General features: G+C 38.2%; 2 protein-coding genes across 2 annotated transcripts in view; one reads left to right on the top strand and one right to left on the bottom strand.

The window, feature by feature from the left end:
• SYNE2 (spectrin repeat containing nuclear envelope protein 2) overlaps positions 1-19,614 on the top strand; it is a 311,661-nt gene that overhangs the window by 183,643 nt on the left and 108,404 nt on the right. The window contains exons 55-61 of the mRNA XM_024750801.1: positions 2,063-2,203; positions 4,263-4,445; positions 5,204-5,341; positions 11,751-11,936; positions 13,590-13,712; positions 14,940-15,122; positions 17,445-17,576. Of these exons, the coding sequence (XP_024606569.1) occupies positions 2,063-2,203; positions 4,263-4,445; positions 5,204-5,341; positions 11,751-11,936; positions 13,590-13,712; positions 14,940-15,122; positions 17,445-17,576 (1,086 nt within the window). The remainder of the gene's footprint in view (positions 1-2,062; positions 2,204-4,262; positions 4,446-5,203; positions 5,342-11,750; positions 11,937-13,589; positions 13,713-14,939; positions 15,123-17,444; positions 17,577-19,614) is intronic.
• ESR2 (estrogen receptor 2) overlaps positions 8,410-19,614 on the bottom strand; it is a 175,180-nt gene continuing 163,975 nt past the window's right edge. Inside the window, exon 9 of the mRNA XM_024750803.1 lies at positions 8,410-8,543. Coding sequence (XP_024606571.1) covers positions 8,410-8,543 — 134 coding nt within the window. The remainder of the gene's footprint in view (positions 8,544-19,614) is intronic.

Genomic DNA, 19,614 nt, shown 5'->3' with positions numbered 1-19,614 from the left:
AATCACTTTAAAATTTTGGTCATGAATAATACTTTGCTTTTAACATTTTGAGATTGCAACCAAGAACAATAAGAACACACATTTCATAACTTACTAGGAGTAGCACTTAACACACGGTGTCTTTCTAATAATGATGGTAACATAATTCTCACAAAGCATACCCAGGCAAATCTTTATACCTGAAAGTCCAGGTTGGAAGAAAGAATGGGAAATGGTTCATAGTACTTGGAGACATAGGAGTTTAGCAAGACTATTTTATTGCGTTATTTAAAGGCTGCCCAAATCCAACAGAACAAAATTCTGTTTGGTCCAGAAGAATACAGAAGGATTTTTGTATTGCTTTTTGAAGCCTAAAATACCTATAATTTAGTAAATAAAACATATTAATTGAACACAAAAAATCAGGTTCAAACTTGCGACAAATTTCTTTGGGAAATCTAACCCATGTGAAAAACATGTAAACTCCTAATATATATTATAACAAATCTTGTTGATTTGACATACCAGATAATCTATTATGAGGAACTTCCTCAAGAATCATGCACTATTGATTTTGTTTTAAGAGAATACTAAATGTTTTGAGAGAAACTCAATTGGTTCTCCTGACTACTTCATGTGAAAATCCCTAACAAAGTGAGTTAATAATCAAAATCTACCTTTTAAATTTAGGGTTGAAAATTTCAACAGTAACTTTGATACCTGTGTATATTTGTAACCAATAAAAACTTACTTTTATTGCGTGATGTGACTGTAGGATCCAGGCAACAGACACAATACCATTCTGTGCAATTCTGTTGGCTGCATACTTTACCTAAATCATGATCTCTCCTAATATACAAAAATGATAGGCATTTCTGCCAGAAGAGTAACTGCCCAAAATATCAGAAAGCTTCATTTTGTGATAATTTGTTACGTAGCAATAAAAAGCTAATACAGTGATTAAAAATAATAATAATACAGGATTAGTTTTTTTCTAAAAAAATGTTGACTGTGGTATGGTCTGTGGAATAAAAACATTATATAAAAGTATCAACAACCTGATGCTGTGAAAAGAGCCTGGGGGCCTTGGCGTCCGGTGGCTCGGGCTTCTTGGGGTGAATTCACCCACTACCTTGATGTATGACTTTAAGCAAGTCATACATGATGACTTTAGCCTGTGTTTCAATTTCTGTATCTGTAAAGTATCTGCATTGGAAGGTTTCGTCTCAATGGTTGTACAGATATAGTGGTTTTAAAAAGGTTAATTAAAAGGAGAATACAAAAGCATTAAGTATTTTTTGGTTATTCAGTGGCTGTTTGGAGAAAACCTTATCAACATAGCTTAAAAAAATAAGAACATGAGCTAATCAGGCATTTGAAAAATCATACATTCAGAATTCATTTATTGTCTTTCCTAGTACAAGTTAATTTCTTTGGAAAATCATTCTGATAAAAAAATTATACTGTTCAGCAGCTAGATTTCTAATTGCTGGGAAAACATACACTAGAAACATTCACACAGAGAAAAACTAAGATTTTCTGCTGCAAGAAATAGCCAGTTTTAGAAGGTTATTTCACCTAAATGAATATTAAGATGGGAATTACATCTTTTACGTCAAATTGAGAATGTTTGTTTTTATTGAAAACAAATCTGTGCAGAGGATTCTCTCATAAAACATAGAAACTGTATAATAAATAATTTTTCTCCCAGGAATTTTTTAATATCATTTGCTCCCTTGGGGTATGTTTCAGACAGTCTCCTCAGTAGTTTTGCCCAACACAGCACATATCTGTAGTACATACTGTGGATTACATTGAACAGATTTCAGTTGGTCAGTTTTCTTTTCTTTTTTTTTTTCCCGGTTGGATTTGAACAGTCAGGTCAGCACAGCTGCCTTTTCCTAGTCTACTAATCTACCCTCTCGTTAACGCATTAGTCAGTATGGTTTGGAATTTCCCCCCTAGCCCTTAAAAGATTTGTACGAGTAAAATCTCAAAACACTGTGACTACCCCTTTTATCATTTGAACCTCTGAATAGAGTGCGGAAAACATCTCCATTGTGTCATTCTTCCTTTGAAACAGATCAGCAATGAAGTCTTGAAAAGCTCACCATCATATTCAATGAGTAGAAAAATAGACGAAATTAACAACGGGCTTCGGAATGTCGAAAAGATGTTGCAGCAGAAGAGCAAAAATATTGAGAAAGCTCAAGAAATTCAAAAGGTAACATTCTCCCTTAACTTCCTTCAGCATTTGGTATATTCCCTGTCATCAGTCATCACAGGGATCCTAACCCTGATTTACCGGGCCCTCCTCACTGAGTGTGTCACCTGCAGAGGCTTGGTGGAGAAGGTTGCATTTAAGAATTGTTCTCAGTTTTTCCATGGTGGGAATATGCCCAAACTCCTGAGAGCCTATGATTGGGAACCAGCCTTTTCACTAGGGAAGGATCTTGTCTTGGGAAGACTGATATATAAAAACATTTCAGTAAGATATAAATGGTATTAACAGCTTTTTTTAGACTGCCGGGGGAAACAGAGGAAAGTAGAAATTCCAAATTTATTTCACTTGTAAAATGTCTTAGGTAGAACTGTACATAAACATAATATTCTACCTCTTAACTTCCAAGTAAACTCCTGCATGTAGAAAACATTCTACTTTATATTTTAAGGAAATATTCTAATATGAATGGAGACTTTTAAAAATAGGGCTAAGAGAATAGATCTTAAAAGTTCTCATCACAGGGAAAAAAAATTTTGTAACTATGTATGGTGAAGGATTTTTAACTAGACTTATTGTGGTGATCACTTTATGGTAGAAACAAATATTGAACAATTGTGGGACTTCCCTGGTGGTGCAGTGGTTAAGAATCCGCCTGCCAATGCAGGGGCCATGGGTTCGAGCCCTGGTCCGGAAAGATCCCACATGCCGCGGAGCAACTAAACCCATGAGCCACAACTACTGAGCTTGCGCTCTAGAGCCCGCGAGCCACAACTATTGAATACACACGCCACAACTACTGAAGCCCGCGTGCCTGGAGCCCATGCTCCACAACAGGGGAAGCCACCGCAATGAGAAGCCCACGCACCACAAGGAATAGTGGCCCCCACTCACTGCAACTAGAGAGAGCCTGTGCGCAGCAACGAAGACCCAACACAGCCAAAAATAAATAAATAAATTTATTTTAAAAAAAAAAAGAACAATTGTGTTGTACACCTGAAACTAATAAAATGTTATATGTCAGTTATACTGCAATTTTTAAAGAAGTTATCCTCAGAGAAGTCTCGCTTATCACCCCCTTTCCCTCTGTTCCCTTCCTCCCTGCAGTTAAGTCTCTCCTTTGGTTTCTAATTTAACTTGACTGTGTTTCTTTTGGTAAAAATAAGCAAATAATTCTAAACATTAAAAGAAATAACTGTACCTATTGTATGTGTCCTTCTTTCATTGAGAAGACATTAGACTGTGTATACTCTCTTAAAATAAGGTGAACAAGATTTGCTCACAAACAATCATACCTGCCTTTGACTTTGCAGCCCCCTCTAAACCAAACAAATGTGATGTCAAAGGATTAGAAAGATTAAACTAAATTGAAAAATAAAAATAGATCAGACTATGGCTCACCATTGGACAAAATCTTGGGCTCTCAATAAGCACTTTAACTAGTCAGATTTTCCCATTTCTAGAAATTATGTTCTTACACAGATATTAAGTAATAATTGAATGTTGCCTTTGAGATTTCCTCTGCCCAGACAAGTGCAGGTTTGAATCCAGCCTATTGGTTTCTTGAACTAAAAGCAGTTGCTACTAATACATGTGGCTAGAATTTTCTGCCAGTGTATTAGTCTGAGTCAGAGCAGATATTTTCTTTTTATCAGTTTTATTTTTGCAATTAATAAAAATTGTCTTCTAGATTAAGTAGATATATATACTGGTCTAAATAGGTTAGGTATTTACCCAAGCCCTTTTAAATGTAATGTTACCTCATCACTCTTGAAAGATTAGGATTTCGTTGACCTTGTTTGGTGTCATTCATCTCTGGAAATGTCCAGGACTTTCTGCCCCCTTACAGCTAATTTGTACTGAAATGAATACAGTAAGAGTTAAGAGACCTCAGAAAAAGTGTTTTTCAGTTCAGGTGGTTTCTGGGCATAATTGAAAAACATTGCCTGGGATGTTGTCTCTGTCATGTTGTTTTGGTAGCATTTACAAGTACAGATACTGTGTGAAAACTTAGAACTCAACACATCTTCAATCCAAATGGACTTACCCTTTTCTTCCCCAGACAATGTGGGATGAGCTGGATCTCTGGCACTCCAAGCTAAATGAGCTGGATTCTGAAGTTCAGGACATTGTTGAACAGGACCCAGGACAAGCTCAAGAATGGATGGATAACTTGATGATTCCTTTCCAGCAGTATCAGCAAGTATCACAGAGGGCAGAATATAGAACCTCACAGTTAAACAAGGTATGGCTGTAACACGCGATAGCTACACGGAGCTTGTGGTAGTAGTGAGATGGGTTTAAAACAAAACAAAAAGACATATTCAGAGGCAGCCAGTTTCCCTTGAGTTGCCAGTTTTAGGACCTGAAGCTAGAGCTACACCATAGGTTTGAGCAGGTATCGAGGGGACTGCTGGCACAGGCAGAAGCAAGAATCCCAAAGTCAGACCACAGTAGGAGTCTGGGTAAGAATTGGGCTTCTCAACAGGTAAGGGAATTTCAGGCAGGCAACCTCAAGAGTCCCAGGAGGGAGCCAGAGAAAGAACCTCACTTGGGAACAAAACACCCCTGCCCTCCCTTCCAAGTAGGGGTCACGGTGGGTGAGCTGTGCATGTGATCTAGCAGCAGTAAGGCAGGAGCCTACTCTCAGAGGGACTGGTATATATAGGACAAGGCCCGGTACAGGAGGACCAAATGTAAGTCCAGTTTTCAAAGTGGGACATAAAACGGGAACCAGACTAGTTGCAAAGCTAACTTGGAACCCTTGCTGAGGCCCATAGCGTTGGGGTAGAACTCCTTAAATCCTTCCCACCTGTGGTCAGGATTCGTTTTACAGGTTGAAGGATCAAAACCTGGAGGGGGTGGGCAAGTGGCCCAGCTGTGGGGTGTGGAGCCCTGCGAGGCCTGACACCACTGACTAACAGCAACCAGTTCTTCATTTAAGAATCATTCCACTGAAAGAGGAGCCATCAGACTGAGTTTGGTACTGCCTATCTTTCACAGGCCACAATTAAGCTGGAGGAGTATCAAGATCTTTTGAAGAGTACTGAGGCTTGGATAGAAAATACCAGTCGTTTGCTGGCCGATCCTGCAGACTATGACTCTTCAAAGACGCTGAGTCACCACGCTAGTAACCTTCAGGTGAGTGTTCTTTCAGTGTTTCCTGGGTGTCGTAGAATCTACATAATGATTAGTGGCTTAGCTGATGGTCGGGATGCTTTTTCTCCCCTTCTTTCCTGAAAAAACAGCCTTATCTTCAAGCATGCCAAATGGCAGCAGGAAGCTTGGAAGAGTGGCAGGCTCTAAATAGGGATTTTGGAGACCAGGATCTAGTTCTTTCTGTCCTGATAACTAATTCTTGACTTTCAGGATAATTTACTGTGTCCTCCATGGGCCACAGTTTCCCCGATCTCTGAAGTAAGAATGTTGCACTGAATGGTGGTGATGGTTTTGGTTGTAGAATTCCAAGATGGTTCCCAATAGTCCTGTTCCCGGGTGTGCACGACCTATATAATCCCCTTCCCTTGAGTGTGGGCAGGAATATGAGTACGTGATGAGATAGTCACTCCATTGATTAGGTTACATCGTATAGCTAAGGATATGGGATAGTCACTCCCATGAATACATGACTGATCATGGATGTATAATTATAAGACTCCCTGGTAGCAGACTAGAGTGAGATTCTCCTGCTGGATTGAATAAGTAAGCTGCCATACTATGAGAGGGCCATGGAGCCAAGACCCTAGGGTGGCCTCCAAAAGCTGAGAGACCCACAGTCAACAGCCCGCAAGAAAACTGGGATCTCAGTCCTACAACTAAATTCTACCAACAACCAGAATGAACTTGGAAGAAAAATCCACGCTCCAGATGGCACCTTGATTGCAGCCTTGTGACATCCTGAGCTGAGGACCCACCTAAGCCATGCCTGGACTCCTGAGCCATGGAAGCTATGAGATAATAAGTTTGTTTTATTTTAAGCTGCTAAGTTTGTGGTAATTAGTTACACAGCATTAGAAAACTAATCTGTCGTTCCTTCCAGTTCTAGCATGCCATGATTCCAAATTTCCTGTCCTTCCTGTTGCTCCACAGGTGCCCTGTGTCACCATGCTAACCTATAAAGGCAAAACAAATGAAAGGCTTTTCCTACTCAGGGCCGTGACTACAAGAGATCTTCCGGATGCCGAATGTTGGCTTAAATTTTATTGTGAAGGCATATTTCCCTTCTCTCATACTATTCAGCCATGAGAAAGAATCTCTTAGGAAAAGGTTTATTGTATAACAATTTTATTTATTTATTTATTCATTTGCTTATTTATTTATTTTGGGGGCTGCGTTGGGTCTTTGTTGCTGCTTGCGGGCTTTCTCCAGTTGCAGCAAGATGGAGCTACTCTTGGTTGCGGTGTGTGGGCTTCTCATTGTGGTGGCTTCTCTTGTTGCGGAGCACAGGCTCTAGGCACTCAGGCTTCAGTAGTTGTAGCACGCGGGCCCTAGAGTGCACAGGCTTCAGTAATTGTGGCTCGTGGGCTCAGTAGTTGTGGCACATGGGCTTAGTTGCTCCGCGGCATATGAGATCTTCCCCGACCAGGGATCGAACCCCCGTCCCCTGCATTGGCAGGCAGATTCTTAACCACTGCACCACCAGGGAAATCCCCTATAACAATTTTTAGAGTAATCAGACCTCAAAACTGATCCAACTCTTTTTTTTTATATCCTTAAAGTAGCACAATGTGTCCCTAAGTAACAACTGACTTCATACCTCCCCTGTGAGACTTCTTGGCACAGTTTTTTCCTGTGGTAACAGTTGTAAAGATACTGCATTTTCACCTACTTGTTTCTTTTCTTCCCCTTGCCTGTGACTTCTGCCCCCACCTCTTGGGTTGACTTTCCACATCCCCAAAGCATGTCATCTTTTTATTTTAAATGACCTGTATCTTTCATCATTTTCAAGAAGTTTGCAGACAGAAGAGAGGAATGATGCTTTTTTCCCCCTCAAATGCTTATTAGGAGTTTTTTAAAAACTGTACAAGAATGAACATATGCAAAAACAGCTGAAGTTTTACTGCCTTCTTCTGACACAAATGTAAAAGTGTAAAAGTATCTCTCAAACTGTTCAGGACACCCTCCTTTGCTGACCTTTGTTTACATGGGACTGAGTAGAACTTAGGTTATTAGCTGGAGGAAGTAGGGACCAGGGGATATGCAGGCTGATGTCCACAGAATGTATTCTAATAAATCTTCCAAGGGGAAATAAGTCATAAATAACTAGTCCCATGTGAACACCCCACTTTGTTCCTATTTTGAAAATACTTGTCCTACTTTAGGGCACCCTTTACCATTTTTCTAACATTACCTGGTATTGATTTTTAAAATGACTTAAAGAAGTATCAAAACTCTCAACTAAGGTTGAAAAGTCTGTTTTAATCGCACTATAACCTTCCACCTCGATTGCATTTGTTAAATTAGGTTTTCGTAACCTAAAGCTGATTCCATGAAGTCTACTGTTGTAACGAAGACTCACTGAAACAGAAATTGTCATTGTAGAAAATAGGAAAACAACTTGTTCTTTAAATCAACTTCATTAAGGTATAATTTACAGACAGTATAAAACACCTAAGTGTACAGCTAGGTAAGTTTTGATAAGGGTATCCAGTTGTGTAACCACTACCACCATCAATACATAAAGACCATTTCCATCACCCCAAAAAGTTTCTTTGTGCTCCTTTGCAGTCAGTATCCTTTTACCTATGCTCAGCCCTATGTAATCACTCATTGGTTTCTATTCCTATAGTTTTGTCTTCTCTACATTATCCAATGAATAGAATCATACAGTCTTTTGGGCCTGACTTCTTTTACTTAGCTTAATGTTTTCGAGACTCATTCAGGTTGTTACATTTATAGGTAGTTTATTCTTTTGACTGCTAAATAGTATTCCATTTGTGGAAATATGCAATATGTTTATTCCTTCACCAGTTAATAGACATTTGGGTTATTTCAAGTTTGGGGCTATGTATTCTATATCTATTGCGTTGTAACACATCACTCCTGAAGTTAACAGCTTAAAACAAGAATTATGGAATCCAGGCATGGTTTACCTGAGTGGTTCTGGCTCAAGGTCTCTCATGAGAATGCAGTCAAGGTGTCAGCCAAGGCTGTGGTCTCATCTGAAGGCTTAGTTTGGGTGAAGGAAGAGACAGGATGCACTTCCAGGCTCATTCACGTGGCTGTTGGCAGGCTTCAGAAGATCCACTTCCATTCACAGATGTGAGGGCCTCTCCACAAGACTGCCTTATGGCATGGCAGCTGGCTCCCTTCACCATGAACAATCTAAAAAAGAGTGAGAGAGCTCCCAAGACAGAAACGGTCTTTTTTTTTTTGCGGTATGCGGGCCTCTCACTGTTGTGGTCTCTCCCGCTGTGGAGCACAGGCTCTGGACGTGAAGGCTCAATGGCCATGGCTCACGGGCCCAGCCGCTCCGCAGCATGTGGCATCTTCCCAGACCGGGGCACAAACCCGCGTCCCCTGCATCGGCAGGCGGATTCTCAACCACTGCGCCAACCAGGAAAGCCCCAGAAACGGTCTTTTATAATCTAATCTTGGAAGTGACATCTCATCATTTCTGCCATATCTTATTAGAAGTAAATCAGTAAGCTCAGCCTGCATTCAAGAGAACTAATTGTAAGGACATGAGTACCAGGAGGTGGGGATTATTGGGGGCCATTTTAGGAGCTGCAACAGCTATTATGAGCAAAGCCGCTGTGAACACTCATATACAAATCTTTGTGTGGACATAGGTTTTCAGGTCATTTCATTTGATGAATACCTAGGAATAGATTGCTGGCTCTTATGGTATTTAACTAAGAAACTGCTAAATTATTTTCCTAAATGGCTTTACCATTTTTCATTCCCATTGGAGTTCTAATGACTCCATATTCTTGTCAGCACTCGATAGTATGTGTCTTTTAAATTTTAGCTACTCTAGTGACAAGTAGTGGTATCTCACTGTGGTTTAAATGGCATTTCTCTAATGACTAATGATTTTTTTATTTGAGCATTTATTCATATGTTTATTTATCACTTGTATGCTTCATTTGTGAAATGTCGGTTCAGTTATTTGGGGGTTTTTTGCCTTTTTTTTTTTTGGTACACGGGCCTCTCCCTGCTGTGGCCTCTCCCGTTGCGGAGCACAGGCTCCAGATGCGCAGGCTCAGCGGCCATAGCTCACGGGCCCAGCCGGTCCTCAGCATGTGGGATCTTCCTGGACCGGGCCACGAACCCGTGTCCCCTGCATCGGCAGGCGGACTCTCAACCACTGAGCCACCAGGGAAGCCCGCCTATTTTTTAATTGGGTTATTTGTCTTTTTATTATTGAATTGTAAACATTATTTATATAATATTCTAAAATCCTTTGTCACATATGTGATTTACAAATATTTTCTCCTAGTTTGTGGCTTGCCTTTTCATTCTCTTAATATTGTCTTTCAAAGGGCAAATGTTATTAATTTGAGGAGGTCTAATTTATCAATATTTTTCTTTTATAAATTATTCTTTTGTGTTGTATCTAAGAAATCTTTATCTAACCCAGGGTCACAAGGATTTCCTCTTCTAGAAATTTTATAGTTTTAACTCTTACTTGTAGGTCTGTAATCCATGGACTTACATATACTACCAAATGTAAAATAGATAGCTAGTGGGAAACAGCCGCATAGCACAGGGAGATCAGCTCAGTGCTTTGTGACCACCTAGAGGGATGGGGTAGGGAGATGCAAGAGGGAGGAGATATGGGGATATATGTATATGTATAGCTGATTCACTTTGTTATAAAGCAGAAACTAACACACCATTGTAAAGCTATTATACTCCAATAAAGATGTTAAAAAACTAAATAAAGTTAATTTTTTGTATATGATGTGAAGCAAGAATCAAGGTTCATTTTTTTTCTATGGGATTATCCATGTTTTGAAAAGACTCACTATTGAATTACTTTGGAGCTTTGTTAAAATCAATTGACCTCTCATATATATGGGTCTGTTTCTGGACTGTCTCTTCTGTTCTGTTGATCTATGTGTCTATTCTTTTACCAATATGACACAGTCTTAATTGCTACAGCTTTATAGTAAATCTTGAAATCAGGTAGTATAAATTCTACAACTTAGTCTTTTGTTCTTTTTCAAATTTCTTTTGGCTAATCTGGATCTTTTGCATTTCCATATAAATTTTAGAATCATCTTGTCAATATCTATGCAGAGGTCTGTTTGAATTTTGGGAGGGCATTAAATCCAGATCACTTTGGCAAGACTTTACCTCTTAACCATATTGGCTGTTCCCATCCAGGAACAGGATGTATCTCTCTATTTTGGTCCTGTTTAATTTCTCTTTAATGTAAATTGTTAAATTTATTCCTGAGCGTTTTATGGTTTTTTGATGCTATTGTAAATAGTATTATTGGGAAAAGCATTGGTTTTAAGTTTTGTTTTCCTTTCAAGTTTTCTCCTGCTAGGATTTGGAATAAGGTCAATATGAAATTCTGAATAACCTGATTAATTTTGGGGACTCGTGACTAGAAGTCTGGTTGCATAAGTAAATGTTCTTTTTCATAACAGTTATTTTTTATGGGATTACCTGAAGACTACATTAGCAGGTTGAATACTTCCAATAGGTGGCTGAGATATTTTGAAATCTTAAGTTTGAAAGTTAATAATTATAATCATTAAAGGAACAAAAGAAAAATTCTAAGGAAGAATGTCTAAGGAATTCTAAAAATGGATGTTTTCCACTTATATTTGGTTTTATCAGATAGAGCTCTTTTGGTATCAAGTTATTCAAGTCAACTCAAGCTATAGGGGTGTTTCATGGAAGTCAGTGGCTCCAGATGGTAAGGCCAAGGAGGACGCTGGCACCAGGACTGCCTCTTCGTTTCCCATCCCCACCTCAGTTATCTATTTCTGTCAAACCCATTTCCCAAAATTACAAGTCCAACCAATTGGATGGCTTTTTTTTTTAACATCTTTATTGGAGTATAATTGTTTTACAATAGTGTGCTAGTTTCTGCTTTATAACAAAGTGAATCAGCAATACGTATATGAATGGCTTTCTTGACCCTAATTCCAAATTATAGAGGGATGAACATATAGGTCAAGCGTTTCTGATTCTGTTGACGATGGCTGGAGGAGCAGGGCTACTTGGTATAAAATAGCTGCTGCAAGCCCACCAAAATGGGGTAGACATTCTATAGTCATATACTGCCCTTGACAAGAGAGAATGTTCAATGTTCAATTATGAAATTGGGAATGAACAGGAGTATGAAATGTTGAGACAAATTCAAATTTTCTTTAATTTTTTAAATTAAGGTATAATTCACATACAACATTTATTAGTTTCAGGTGTACAACAGAATGATTCAATATTTGTATGTATTGGAAAATGATCACCCACATTAAGTCTAGTTACCGTCCGTCACCATACATAGTTATAGAGTTCTCTCTGATATAATTTCAATCAACTTTTTCCAGTATCTTGATGTTTTTCTTTTTTCATGTTTCCCATTATCTAGATGGCTTTGGAAGATTCAGAACAGAAGCACAATCTTTTGCATTCAATTTTCATGGATCTAGAAGACTTGTCAATAATTTTTGAAACAGATACTTTAGCACAGCCTATACAAGAGTTAAGTCATCAAATAGTAGCTTTACGACAAAAAATCATAGAAAGCCTTCCACAGATTCAACGAATGGCTGATGTAAGTTAGCACTATAATAATGTGACTTCTTATTTTAAATTTATTTCATTTAGTAAATTAGAGTTATACTACTAATCAGTTCTATGAAGACACATTGATCTGGTACATTTTTCATTTATGTTATTTCTTGAATTACATTTTACTTTATACCCTGTAGTGCAACTACAACAAAAAATCATATCCCCATTCTCAGTCCAGAAGTGGTCTATTTTTTTTTTTTTTTTTGCTGTATGCGGGCCTCTCACTGTTGTGGCCTCTCCCATTGCGGAGCACAGGCTCCGGACGCGCAGGCTCAGCGGCCATGGCTCACGGGCCCAGCCGCTCCGCGGCATGCAGGATCTTCCCGGACTGGGGCCCGACCCCGTGTCCCCTGCATCGGCAGGCGGACTCTCAACCACTGCGCCACCAGGGAAGCCCCAGCCACTGGATTTTTAAATAATTTTATTTATTTTGGCTCGAAACATGTGAGGCATTTATTTAAGGATGGAGTCACACAGCAAAGGCAGATGCAGTTAGTCTTAATAATTTACCTTTTATTTCTCAGTTACTTTCCCTGCACCACACTTATGTAACTTCAGAGAATCATACTTATTAAATATTCTTGGTTATTGAAGCTTATTCCAAAATTGTTAAATGCTTCTACAACTTTTCATGGAAATTACCATAAAATACATTGTATATATTTATGTATTTTCTTAAACGTATGGTATAGAAAATAATTTCAATATAACTGAATGTTTCATAATATGAAGGTAAATTACTATAATCACTGCTTTATTTGCTTATATGAAGTTATGTTTGTCCTACATTGAATGGCTCCAAGTTGTGATAATTTGAAATCCTTTGATGATTTCTATGTAGTTTTTCCTATTCCCTGCATTATTTTTGCTTCAGTTTATCTCCATAAAGCTCTAAAGGTCTGAAGGCCCTCTTACAGTGTGAGTGGACTTCAATATGTAGGTTTTATAGCACATATTCATAAATATGTAGGTTTGAGAGCACAAATTACAGCATTTTCACTTTAAGTTTCTTGACCACTTTCTAGAAGTTGACACTGATGGGAGAATAGCCACTGGATAAATGATCTGTTGTTCATATTAATCTGAGTAGGTTATAAGGTAATTTAGTGACTCTCCACACGGCAAAAGTTTGTAAGGGAATTGGCACCAAAATCTGTCAATTTTCCAGCTCCTTGTGTGTTTGTTTCTCAAGGGTGACTTTACCGTTTTACTTAAAGTAGTGAGAATTTTTTCAGCGTTGACCCACTTGTATTCAAGTGTTTAAAGACATTCCAAAGATAAATCTAAAGAGTTTATAGATATTTGAGAATTTACTTAGAATTTGTTCAGATGCATACTACTTTTGTTCTCATAGCATAAATAATTGAAAATTGGCCCCATGAGGATCTTTTAACTCAGTAAGTATAAGCAATGCTTTGTATTGTGGTATGCTATTACTAACAGAACAACATTTTTATTGAAAACAGTCCACCTTATCTGTATAGCACTTGGTTAGTTCTGAAGTGATATAAGTGGCAAATATATTTTGGTTAAATATGAGAATTGAGTAAATGGCAGTAAATTGTGTTTTAGAAAGATTATTAACATATAACATATACTGCATGAGTGTGTGTTTTTGTTTCTGAAATTCTAGGATGTGGTTGCCATTGAAACGGAAGTAAAATCAATGGAGAAAAGAGTTTCAAAAATCAAAGCCATCCTGCTATCAAAAGAAATATTTGATTTTTCACCTGAAGAGCATCTTAAGCATGGGGAGGTAAGCATGGCTCATTATTAAAAATATTTTCTCTTAATACTTACTATGCCTATTTTAAAATGTGTAATAATATGATGTGATAAAAAGTGTTTAATCTTGCTAAAGTAAGAGCAAAGTAAAGTTGGGAAATAGATATGAATGACTATAAATATATTTTAAATCATATTTCTAGTGCTATCTATGTATCTATAATTTTCCTATAGGTTATTTTTTCATTTAATTTCTTCCTAAAACTTCAAGGTTTGGTAGTTTTTCCTTCACATCAAACCCAGGTGTTTGTTTAATAGTCTAAGCACTTAAGCCTCTAAGTCAGAAGAACTGGGTTCCAGCCCCAACTGCCCTGCTTACTGGCTGTGTGCCTTTGAGTAATTGGTTAACATTTATTGGATTTGCTTTCATATCTGTACATTGGTATTGTGGTGATTATGTTGGACAGTTATAATGTATATGGAGCCCCTAGCACAGGAGCTGGGACATACTAAACAGCATACAGATGTTGCTTCCCCCTCAGCCTACCAGTTAAGAGCATGGGCTTTGGGATCAGGCAGCCCTGGGTTCTAATCCTGACCCTGCCTCTTACAGTGTGCCCTCACCTGGGTCTTCTAACTTCTGTGAACCCAATTTCCTTACCTGTGAAAGGGAAGTTATGATATCTACCTCCTAGGGTGGTTGTGAAGATTAAATGAAATAATACATATGAAGTACTTAGTAAAGTGAATACTCTCTCTTAATTTATTCATTACGTAAATCCAGATATCTATGGATCAGATGTCATTAAAACAAAATAGAAGTGCAGTTTTGGGACTTAGGAAATTTGGCAGGACAGTTCCATTCAATTCAATAAGCATTTTTTGAGGGTCTATTATGTGGGAAGCCCTGTGCTGGGTGCAGTTGCTGTGAAAGTTAATAAGAGGCAGTACCTGCCCTTCCACAGCTTACTGCCTGGTCACAACACACGAAGCACATAACAGTTCTATAGAGTGGGTGGGGTAAGAAAGAAGGAAAGGGTTGTCCAAAGGCATCACGTGATGCTGGGAGGGTACTCTTGCCCCAGGCATTCTTTCCTGAGACCTTATCTAACTGCCAGATCACAAGTAATATATTAGTTCTTTTCAACCTGAGCTAAGACACTGTTTTAAAACTCAAAACTATAAAGACTAAAGTTTAATTTTGAATAGATTTAGGAGTGGCCTTTTTTTTTTCACTTGTGTACCATGTTTATCTAAGGTCATACTGGAAAATATACATCCCATGAAGAAAACCATTGCTGAAATCGTGTCTTACCAAGTGGAACTGAGGTTACCCCAGACAGGAATGAAGCCTCTGCCTGTGTTTCAGCGGACAGATGAGCTTTTACAAGATATAAAACTGTTGGAAAACGTGACTCAGGAACAAAATGAGTTATTAAAGGTGAGTGGTTTTTGTGATGACAGCCAACTTATTGGATGAAAATATTCAGCAAAAGCTGGTGTTGTTTTAATGGTTGGGCGGGTCAAATTCCCATGACAAAAAGATGCTGCCTGTGTTGATTCTTTTTGGTCTCTTCCAGTATTATTATCCAGGAGGTGGCATTTGATATGAGAGTATCTTGTTACTCAAATGAGGTTAAAGTGATTTTTCTCAGCTCTTATTCTTGTTCTCGTTGAAGACATTAAAGTCTAGTTTTGTTCTATTTCATTCCATTCTTTAATTATTGAAGATCTACATGGGTAAAATGCTGTGGGAAGAGATTCAACCTGAACCGTGCATTTGCAGTCTCATGAGGCTGACAGACCCACAATAATGTCTTTATACCTCTCAGTCGCTTTCCTATTAATCATTTCAATTTATTACCAACACGATACAGGTAGGGTAGGCACTTTGCCATTTTTATTTTTACACGTTAGGAGACTAGTGTCCAAAGGTCAGATGACTTTCTGAAAGACCAGAGTTAACGTATGTTGAGATTAATTTGTGTACAGATAAGAAAAGAATTTGAGTTTCTAGACCCTAGTATTATTCTTCATATCGAGGTCTCTTCCTTCTAACTGATGACATCTTCTAGCCTCTCCCTGAGGGCTTTTTAAAATTCTTTTGATTGATCTCCTGTCTCAAGGCAGGAATTATCATTAGATAGAAATTACATTTTACTTTGGTTGGTATTCCTGTATCAACAACCACTCCTACAGGAAAAGAAAGTTGCTGAAAGAGCCACAGACTTTTCAGCCCTCTTGGTAGACACCCCCTCCTGCCTACTTTTCTTGATTAGGTGTGTCAGGGTAAGAGGAAAGGTTATTTTTCCTCCTTCCCATCCATCCCCTGGTTATAAGAAGAAAATTGCTATCTCTTTCTCCCTCTTAAATTTCATTCACATTTGGTGGTCACTCTGTTCTCCTAAGATTTGAGGATATTGTAATCTCTGGTTTGAGTCTTAGCTCATGTAGTCTCTCTGGCCTGGCTACTGATCACCTGACATCATTTCCTAACACCCACAGGGAGAAAAAAGATCTGGCACTCAATGTACTATTTTTTTAATAATATAAAGAGAAGAAAAAAAAACAAAGAAAATTTGATCTGTTACTTTTAATCTTTTTGTGCTTTATTGGTCTCCTGGTCAGAAAAAGAAAATAACAGTCCTAACTATGCTTTAAAGTGACTCCTTCACAAGATGAAAGGGGGAGCAGTAGAAGAGGAAATTAGGTTTTGTGCCAAGTTAGATATCAAACTGTGCTGCTAAAATTTTCCATCTTATTGTGTTAGTGGAAATCAGATGTCATCTCAGGTATTTCAAAGCTAAGTAAGCCAGTGGTAATGAAAATCATTAGAATATGGTACATTTCATTTCTACGTTAGATAATTGTAAGTGCTCTTATTGTGGAAAATAAGACAAATTACTTTTGGGGGGAGTAATGGGATTTAGCTCATTACTGAGGGCTGGGGAACAGGTGTGTGCAGCAAACATAGTTACTGATTTCCAGCCTGCAGCTAAAATTATAGTTAAATATTAAAGAAAATACAAGGAAGAATTCTGTGTTGGCCAGAAACTTTGTAGTTTCAAAAGGCATTTTGTTTCATTGTGAAGCATACAAGGAAATATCTAGATTTTCTTTTGAAGTCCGTTTCTTTATCTTTCATCACACTTTGATCATATCATTTAGCACACAGGTAGTAAGTTCAAGCTCTACTATTCCCTTAACACTAGATTCCAGGTATTGTTCTGGTTTTGCCTTATTCTGCAAACTCGGACTGCTCTCAAACCTCAACCTCTTACCATAAAATGTATATCACAGATCCCAAGGGGTACCAGGTGAGGATGTGTCTGGACCAGGAAAACCCATCATTTCTCAAATCACATGCCCTTTCCACTCTGAATCAGGATTGTCACCTTTCTGTGTAATGAAAGCCCCGCAAGGAATATGCATTAAAACGGCGTATGTGACATATCAGTAATTTCATAAACTTAGCAACTTCATGTTAACGTGCTATAAAATGCTTCCCAGAATAAGCCCGTTAGACTGGGAATACTTAAGAACAAACGTATGTCTAATTAGACTTGAACCCAAGGTGCTCTAGCATCTAAGTGGAGCAAGAAGGTCAGGTGCCAGCATTGCAAACGTTGTTCTCTGTATTGAGGCTAGCATTTCCTATTGGAATCTGTATGGTTGTGTATTGATGTAATTGATTGGAGTTTGTGATGGAAATAGACATTGGAAGTAGCCCATTGATCTTCTTTTGGGGGGGGTTATTTTATAGATAGTCATAAAACAGACAAATGAATGCGATGAAGAAATAGAAAAATTGAAACAGATCTTAAATAATTATTCAGCTGAATTCTCCCATGAACATGTGTCACCAGACCGAGCTGCCAACCTGCCACAAGTACAGGTATATTTCTTTCATTCATTTTTCCAGCAGTTTATTCAACAATCACTTTCTAAGCTGTTGGGGTCTACAAGCCCTTTTTGATGATACAGTGTATTTCCTACTTCTCTCTTTCAACTGAAGGTATTTTATGTGTGTATTTACTTTTCATTCCTATAACATAAAATAGGTTATTATATAATTATCATAATGGAAGTCTCTTCAAGTGTCTTTAGCCTCAACTTGGTGCATTCTGGCTGGTAGCAAAGAAGCTGATATAACACATGGTATTTGGACAACCTGGCTTTCCAGCTAGCTTTCTGGCATAGGGGTCAGGCAGGCTGGGCTTTAGAAGTAAAGACTGAATGCTGTTGTAATAAAGAGTTCCGTATACTAAGCAGTCTCTCCATATGCCCTAATTAACAATGTCCTGTGGACCCAGTTACAATGGTTTGCATGTTAACTCTCTATTGCTATCAAGTTGATGTAGGCACGCAATTGCTATGGTGTTCAAAGCCACGTTACACCACTTTCCAGCTGTGAGATGTAGGGCAAATTTCTTAATGTCTGAAGTGAAGTACAAAGGGGTCCAAGATGACAGACAGCTATTAAGTGGTGGACTCAATAAGGCAGACTCAGGTTATTAAAGATTCAGTATTGTAAAAGTGTCAAATTTCCCTTTACATTAAAAAATTTAAGAACCCCAGGGACTTCCCTGGTGGTGCAGTGGTTAAGAATCCGCCTGCCAATGCAGGGGACACAGGTTCGATCCCTGGTCCGGGAAGATCCCACGTGCCGCGGAGCAACTAAGCCTGTGCACCACAACTATTGAGCCTGCGCTCTAGAGCCAGCAAGCCACAACTACTGAGCCCACTGCCACACTACTGAAGCCCGTGCGCCTAGAGCCCATGCTCTGCAACAAGAGAAGCCACCGCACTGAGAAGCCTGCACACGCATTGAAGAGTAGTCCCCACTCGCCACAGCTAGAGAAAGCCCACATGCAGCAACGAAGACCCAACACTACCAAAAATAAATAAATAGATTTTTTTAAAAAAATTATTAAAAAAAAAAGAGCATACCATGCATGAACAATGATGAAAACAAGTTGTGAAGCAGGGAGTATGATTAATCTAATTCTGTGTTTCTGAGGTCCACAAAATAAAATTAAAAAAAAAAATTAAAGGACCCCAAAGAGCTTGTGTTTATATTAAAACTCAGAAATGTAAAATGTAGTGAAAAGAGTGAGATTTTTGCAAATCTCATTAGTCTGGCTTACTAGGAGACAGCTAGATTCTCATCTTCTTCTGCATTCAATCTATTGAGGTATGTTGTTTTCTTTGAAGTGTATAAAGACAATCTAACCTCTCAAAGACACGTACATGGAAAAGAGAGAACTATTTTAATAACCCTTTTGAATAATTGTGGACATTCTTTGAAACTACGCTAAACTCTAACAAGTAGAATTACTCAGAGGTTCATTGTTAAATGGAATTTGAAGCCATGTCAGTGAACTTTTCATACTCTTACATTAAAATCCATTGGTCTGTCTTGTACTTGGAATGGATCTCCAACCATGCATGATTTTATAACATCATGTTTGATCATTTGGAAAATACTATTTGACTAGTCATGTAGATCCTCCAGATGATGACACATTTCAGTAGCTGATATTAAAAAATTCACATTTATTAATATTAACATCTACCTCTTCAGAAAAATCTTTATATATGTATTACATATATATGTATGTATTTATGTATGTATAGTTTAACAACCATCTTTTTTTTTTCAAGTAAAAACAGTATTCTATGAGAAAAATACGGATAGGTTAGCTTGAAACTTAATCACATGAGTGTTATTCCTCAACCATTAAACTTTGGTACATAGCAGAAGTGCTTTATGCAGGCTTCCCACTTTGTCATATAGAATATTAAAAATACATGTTCTTTATCAAGGATATTCTTAAGTGAAGCTGGCTTTTTTTCCCGGTTAAATTCATGATAGTGAAGCATCTAGTAACTACTAATATAGTTGATATCGCTGCCTTGAATCATACTGTGTC

The sequence above is a fragment of the Neophocaena asiaeorientalis genome, unplaced genomic scaffold, assembly GCF_003031525.2.
Source record: "Neophocaena asiaeorientalis asiaeorientalis breed wild unplaced genomic scaffold, Neophocaena_asiaeorientalis_V1.1 scaffold140, whole genome shotgun sequence".
In the NCBI taxonomy this organism is placed as follows: domain Eukaryota; kingdom Metazoa; phylum Chordata; class Mammalia; order Artiodactyla; family Phocoenidae; genus Neophocaena; species Neophocaena asiaeorientalis.
This window is presented reverse-complemented; position numbering and strand designations above follow the sequence as displayed.